We start from the raw sequence: 7252 nt of genomic DNA, 5'->3' as shown, positions 1-7252 counted from the left end.
TTTATCGGTGCAAGCGTTGCTCAGGTTTAGGATTTAGTTGAACCAAATCCTTATTCCTTGCCAGCTTACTGAATGGCCAAACCTATACCTGCAAGATGAGTGGCTAAGACCAAGTTGTTACAACTTATCAAATAACAAGCAACACTTAAAACTAGAAATCCAGTAATCTTTAAGTCTCCGGCAACGGCGCAAAAAACTTGTTGCAACTTTGGCACACGTAAGTGTACGCGGTAAAGCAAGTAATATAGTGACTCTTTGAGAGCCGGATGCCGAACCCAGGGACTTGTCGTTTAACTATCCATTAGACTAAACTAATTCCAATTACTTATTCAAGCAGTGAAATTTAGAGATATGATGGCTTCAAAGTATAAACTAAGTATGAACTAAACTAATAACTTGGGGCATGAGCAATAACAATGAGGATTCTAGGGTCAAGACATACTTCACAGTAATGCATAATTATGGTTTCTAGCAGGTGTTGGTGTTCATCATGATTGTTGATTTACAGGGTAGATAGTATAACTCAGGAATGGTCATCCTTTTTTTCGTCTACCCAAATAGACTCATAACTACATCGTTGAGCGGGGTTGTGATTCTTTAATTCAGATGCAATTGCTTATCTTTCTGTTTTGTAACCAAGTTAGGCCACTAGGTATATCTCTATCCTAGCCGCAAATCACTCATTTACAATTAGCCTCTAATTAATAAAGATAGGATCCACACTCCCTACGTTCTTCATTCCATCCCTCCGCCCCTATGGTTTCACTTTAGGATACCTTAATGGTAGCTAATTATTAAAGTAGTAAGTGCAATAACATAAGAACAAACACATGACGTGATAAACCCATAAACCGAATATAAAACCAAACTACACAATCTTGTTTGTAGCCTCAGCACAAGAATAAGGATTTCTTAGCCACTCATTATCTTACATGAAAATCATAAGACAACAATTAAACAGTAAATTTAAGAGAGTTTAAAGTTACAAAACAAGAACCCTTGTTCTAGCCTACTTGAGGTGGTGTTTTCTCCCAAGCCTTGTGTTGTGTTGTGAATTCGTGTGGTTTTGTTCCCCAACGCAAACCAAGTAGAAAACCAAGTGTTAGCCTCCTTGAATGTATTTTTCTCCCAAGCTTGTGTTGTTTGTGTTGTGTGTTGTGATTTTGTGTTGTGGACTGCCACAAAGTTTTCTCTTCCTCTTTGCTGCGTGTTTAGGTGTTTATATTGCCCCCGAGTCGTGATAACCAAGTCCCAAAAGGATTAGGTCAAGCTTGTTTCCCACTCAAACTAGGACTAGGAACCACTTTTTCCCCAAAGGATCAGGGGTTGCGCATCGCGGAGGCCGAAGCTGTCTGTGGGGGGCGCGTGGCATGGCTACTTTTGATGCCAATCCAGTGGCCAACCTGAAAAGGTGGTGCGTGGCCTAGCTGAATGCAGGGTGGAAGCGCGCGGCGCGGAAAAAGCTGCAAAACAACAGGATTTCGCCCGGTTTTCACTCTATGCTTCCCGTCAAGAGTGCTTCTTGTTTCCCCACCCACTGTGGTTAATGTGCAGCTTCATTTATCACCTAAAGCAGCTCCAGTGGTCTCCAACAACAGCTCATAACATACATTAAGCCATATAATACAATAAAGCTCATCAAAAGCATACTAGAACAAGCATAGCTTAGGCCGGCTTGACTAGTTATCTTGTCTAATCCTTATTTGATCATTTTGGCTCTTGTTTTGGGTCAATTACACCTAAAACCACAGGAACATGAGACTTAGCACCTGTTTATACAATTATCACTAAATACACACATAAACACACTAAGTTATCCTCAAAACTAAGCTAAACACGTGTAGATAATGGCACTTAGGTGTATAAATACGCCTAAGATCACTTTGCACCAAGATGAGAAGGATATAAGAGAAGGAATTGTCCAGTACTATTTTGACAGAGGCTGTAAACTAGCACGCAGGTGAAGTGCCACTTGTAGATTGATTTCTCAAGTCAATCTGGATGATAGGAGATGTCTGCAAAAACCATTTAGATTGGACGAAGAGTGGAAGAGGTGGATGCAATAAAGAGTTATGTTGGGAGATGAGACACTGGGATCAGATGTTTCTAGGACGGTACTTTTCCACCATTGTTGGGAAGTACTGAGAATACTTTCTACTTGTTTATAGTAAACAAAAGAAGACCCGAACATGGGACAGAGGGGACTATGGCCTATTGTTTAATAGGAAGCATGTACTACGGTAGTCATGGTACTATCGGTGAGATTAAAATCTGTTGTTGGCTAATTAATGTTCACGTTTAAAAATGTTTAATTAAAGTGAATTATTGGATAGTTAATAACCACATTTTAGAATGTGTGATTATAGTCAGTTGTTGGCTAGTCAGTTTACACATTTTAGAATGTTTTTGTTGAAAGGAAGATCCTCGTTAATTCCTGATAGCTAATGAGTGAGTATTGAACCGAACTTGGTATGTAAGCCCAATGTTACTAAGGGCTTACCAAATGTAGATTAAGATTTTCTGATGTATTTACTTGACAATTTGGATTTGGGGAATGATGAAGTAATTGGATTCAATGCCGTATTACCATAATGAGGTTCTCAGTAATTTATAGACCCATAGTCCCTTATATGGTGGTACTACAGGTATTAGGTAGGACTCCGTTATTCTTGCTGTCATTCGCTTTGGTGTGGAATCTTATGTAGATTAGTGGATGAAATTGGAGCAAGTGGATTTGCAAGGGTTTTAGAGTGTGTGAGATTGGCTCAAGTCCTTGATGTTATGACTCACGAGTGTTTACCATCTCAAATATTTGGATTGTGGTTTTAAATGAGATCATCTTCAGAAATTAGTCCGAGAAGAGCCATTCAAGACCTGAATGAGAAGAGATGCGTGAATTATGCAAAAGCTTTATTGTTCCACGAGAATGGAGATGAAGAGCGTAGAAAAAAGTCGAGTACGTAGTATCAGGGGTGACATGAAAGCAGCATTGAAAGTGCCTGCTATGGGTGCAAAATCCAATCACATCAAGAAAGTAAAATGAACTGTTATGAGTTAGCTTCGCATGTCCAAAGAGATTGAAAAGATTTAAATGACTTGTTATCATGCTGTAGATTGGCAGTACTGTTTCCTCTACTTGACATTCATATAGGGGAGTTAGCAACTATAACAAGTTTGAGGGTATGTAGTATGAGGGGTGAGATGAAGGCAGAATTGAAAGTGTCTGCTATGCCTTCTAGGAAGAATTAGAAAGATATTAACAGGAGGATATTTCAAGGCCACGTTTTTTGTCTAATTTATATTGCGTCTTATCGAGGATATGGCCTTAGATAGGAGGTTGTAGAGGACACGGATTAGGGTAGAAGGTTTGTAGATAGTAGAGCGTTGTCTTGCCTATCATTCCATATTGGTAGTCTTAGTATTTCTCCTGTAGTTTCTTGTCCTTTGATTTTTATACTATCTACTATCTCTTATACTTTTATTGTTGCTCTACTTTGTTGCAGTTATTGTTTTTTTTCCAGAATGCTTTGTCATGATTTCTATTGTATTTTGCCATGATTTCTTCACTTCAGTTATTTCTCTTTTGATCTTCTTTGATTTGCTTTTTCTTGAGCTAGGGGTCTATCAGAAATATCCTCTATTTCTTGAGCTAGTGGTCTATCGGAAATAGCCTCTATACCTCCCAAAGTTGGGTAAGGTCTGTGTAGGCTCTACTCTTCCGGACCCCCCTCGTGGGATTTCACTGATCCCGCTTGTGGAATTACACTGGGCATGTTCTTTTGGTTGGAAATTCAGATTTCAGTTATTGTTAATTGCAAAAATATTTAGGTTGCTCTGCACCTGTAATGTCAAGGTCTTTTCAATTGCCTGTGCATTCTTGAATTTGTGATCTATACTCTAATGTTTATTTATCTTTGAGAGCGGTGATGTGACTGAAGCATTGGGGGTGAAAAAGGAGAGGTATATAGTGAGAAAAGAAAAGAAATCAAGGAGAAATATAGCTTGATAAAGTTGTCAAAAAAATCTCAAAAGCAGCATCCACCTATCTCCATCAAGTGAGAATGACTAGGGAACCTCTTTAATGCAGATGTCATGATGAGACTTTGATGGAAATAAGTTCCTTGCCCCTTACTCTTTATCAAAAATAAAAAATTAAAAATGGTTCATTACCCTTTGCTCATCTTTGGTTTCTTCTTACGACCTGTAACCTACTCATCTACCGGAAAGATCCCCAGGTGTTAGTTTCAAACTTGTATGATCCTCACAAAAATGAGTTGATCATTTTATTTTTTGGGTTAAGTCGTATTTACTGGGGAAGGCACCAAGAAGGTGCAGAATAGTTATACCTCCTATTACAAATGAAAGGAGTTGAGAAAACTTTGGCAAAGCTTCTACTTCACGTAAACTCGAGCATGTTGCACAAAAAAGCCAAAAAATAAATAAAATACAAACATTTCTATCTGATTCTATGTATTGGTCCACTTCTCCTCTTTTCACATTAGGTGCCGCATCCTTGTCAACACAACGTGGGTGTGGGATTTGTACTGAATACGGAAATTCTAGACAATAACAATGATTTCTGAATCAAAACAAAAGTTAGGGTAAATTCATAATTTTGCATATATTTTTAACCATTTAAAGATATTTACACTAAAAGTCCGCAACTAGAAGGTGCTTTAAAGATATTTACAAGTTAACATCACTGTCTGGATGGTACTTTTCAACAGACAAGCAAATTCTGTTCAATTGGTGATTGATGAAACTTCTTTTCCCTGTTTGGTATGGTGTTAAACTTCGCTGTCCCTTTCCACTTTATGCGATAGCATGCTCCAAAGCAAGTAGTCTTCCCTGGTAGTAACCTTGTAAATTTGCAGATTAGCTTTTTTCCGCAAAGCGTACCAATCCTACCCTCCTTTCCACTGTCTTTAGCTAATGAAATCTCATTCTCTGTGCTTAAACCTACTCAAAAAGAGAAAGGAAGCAAGGGTGTGAATGGAAACGGTAGGATTTGTTGTCAATCTTTTATCCTATGAAATGGCAGCATTAAACAATTGCATGAATTTCAGATTTTAGAAACCTTGGTTGTTTCTAGTATCACAAGTGGAATTTAGGACTGACTTGATCTATGGTTTCGCTATCCTCTTAAATTTGAACCACTTTATGCATGTATGATAGATAAGGTAAACCTGTGGATATATCTTTATAATAATATTATACAAGTTTCATTAATATGCGAGGGATGTACTTTGTTACTTCATCACCAGGCTGTCTACCAGAGAAATGGCAATCTATTCTTCCGTACGACTGTTCAGAAAGCAACAGCATCAGAACAAAGTAAAATATTCTCTTTATGCCTGGATTCAAGCAGTTTTTGTACTAATCACTCTTCAGTATGTTATCTTCATCTTCTGTTATCTGTTTTATTTTGGACAGAACAAGTGGACATGGTCAAATCTAAGCTACAAATATTAAGCTCCTCATGAGGTCATCAAGATTCCTTCAGTTTGAGAGGCGGCGAAGAGGTAAAACCAACTCTTTGCCGTGGAGCGTGTAAATCTATCTTTGCTGTTAATGCTATGCAATCTGGGAGCTTTACATACCTGTTGGAGTTGGAATTATCGGTGTGTTTTGACTTCAAAATTTTTTGGAAGATGTTTTGAAATGAAGATTACATAATGAAAGGTGTTACAATCTGGCATTTCAATTGGCAACATGAGATTACGAACTTGTGTAAAATTTAACCGTCAGATTTTCTAGTTTATACAAAAAGAGTGGCCACTTACCTCATTTTATTTGGATGTGTTACCGTATTGGCATGGGCCTACGTGTTGAGTCCCACATCGGTTGTGGGAGTGATGCTCGGTCTCCTTATATTGTCTTAGGCCTTAGCAATGTTTCCTACATTAGTTTTTGGGTCCAAGGTTTGTTTCTTTTTGTGCTTCAGAGCTAGACTCATTTCAATTATTGTTTATCTGATCTTGGGATCCATTTATATTGTTCAGTCGTACGCAGAGGATTCAAGTAATATTCTGGGCAAAGAAGAGTTTTATATGAGTTATCGTATGGCTGTAGACGTCTTAGAATCTACCCGATTAAGACATGACCAAGTTGCGAATAGACCTAAGGGCTAATTAGTGAGTACAATAAAGTTGGGAGTAAAGTTTTGAGGATTTACAGAAGCGTAAGTTAAGTTGAAAACGACAATACAAACGAATTTTCTTAACGAGTTGTAGAAGGTCCACCTTTGAACGAGTATTTCTCTGAATTTATAAAGAATTAGGTGTTGAACTATCCACCAAATTAAGGTCCTACGAATCTTGTTTCCATCCAAACAAACCGCTAATCAATACGACTTCGATACAAACCATGGTAAATCGTAAAATCGAGTGAAGAAGTTGGGAGTCTCGGTGAATTACATGTTTCACGGTGGAGTCGAACTTGTTATCACTCCTATCGGGTCGAACTTACATGTTAAGCTGTGTGTCTTGGTTCTGTCAGTTTGAGACATTCATATTCCTCTATTATGTGATGTTTAGTTTCTCTAGTTCAGATGATTATGTCAACAATCTTAACAAGTTTATAATTCCTTGTACAATGAGCTAAGTGAATCAGTTCGATGCGCTGAAGAGCTAAGATGAGATATCCTCTTAAGATGTCAACTCTTCCTTTAATACGAAGCATTGGTATAGTAGATGTCAGTATTTCTCTAGTTTGAGACATTCGTGTCCCAGTGTAAGGTATTAGTTCCTCTATTTTGAGATTACTATGCCAATTAGGGGTGGACATGGTATGGTATATACCGAATTATCATACCGAATTGAAATTTTCGATACCGTGGTTTTTGGTATTATGTTATTTGGTATGGTATATGGTATACATTTTAAACTTTTTTGGTATATGGTGTGGTATACGGTATTTACAAATGACATACCGAAATATCGAATACCATACCGAAGTATATATAATTACATAAGTAACCTTTTTATATATATACACACAAAAAAAATACCTAGTATTAGTATAAAAATATTTAGATTTTGAAACTTTCGCTACTCTATCTTGAGTGAAATGTCTTTTTGGTGTAATTGACTAATAAAAGGAATAGTTTGTACTTCTTTTTCAATATTTCTACATGCGTAATGCATTTTTATGATATAATTAAGACATGCTTTTGAAAAGTCGAAGTAATAATACTCTAGTTTATGAGTATATATTGTCAAAGTTAAATAAACTATGGTTAGTGATTACCATA

The 7252-nt window shown here is 37.2% G+C and overlaps 1 protein-coding gene across 3 annotated transcripts in view; it reads left to right on the top strand.

Moving 5' to 3' along the window:
- LOC124885555 overlaps positions 1-5787 on the top strand; it is a 37926-nt gene extending 32139 nt beyond the window's left edge. For all 3 annotated transcript variants that reach the window (XM_047393463.1, XM_047393464.1, XM_047393462.1), the window contains 2 exons: positions 5265-5334; positions 5434-5787. In XM_047393463.1, the coding sequence (XP_047249419.1) occupies positions 5265-5334; positions 5434-5483 (120 nt within the window). In that variant the 3' untranslated portion in view covers positions 5484-5787. The remainder of the gene's footprint in view (positions 1-5264; positions 5335-5433) is intronic.
- The last annotated feature ends 1465 nt before the right edge of the window (positions 5788-7252 follow it).

The sequence above is a fragment of the Capsicum annuum genome, chromosome 7, assembly GCF_002878395.1.
Source record: "Capsicum annuum cultivar UCD-10X-F1 chromosome 7, UCD10Xv1.1, whole genome shotgun sequence".
In the NCBI taxonomy this organism is placed as follows: domain Eukaryota; kingdom Viridiplantae; phylum Streptophyta; class Magnoliopsida; order Solanales; family Solanaceae; genus Capsicum; species Capsicum annuum.
Note: the sequence above shows the minus strand (reverse complement) of the source record. Positions and strands in the feature narration are given on the sequence as shown.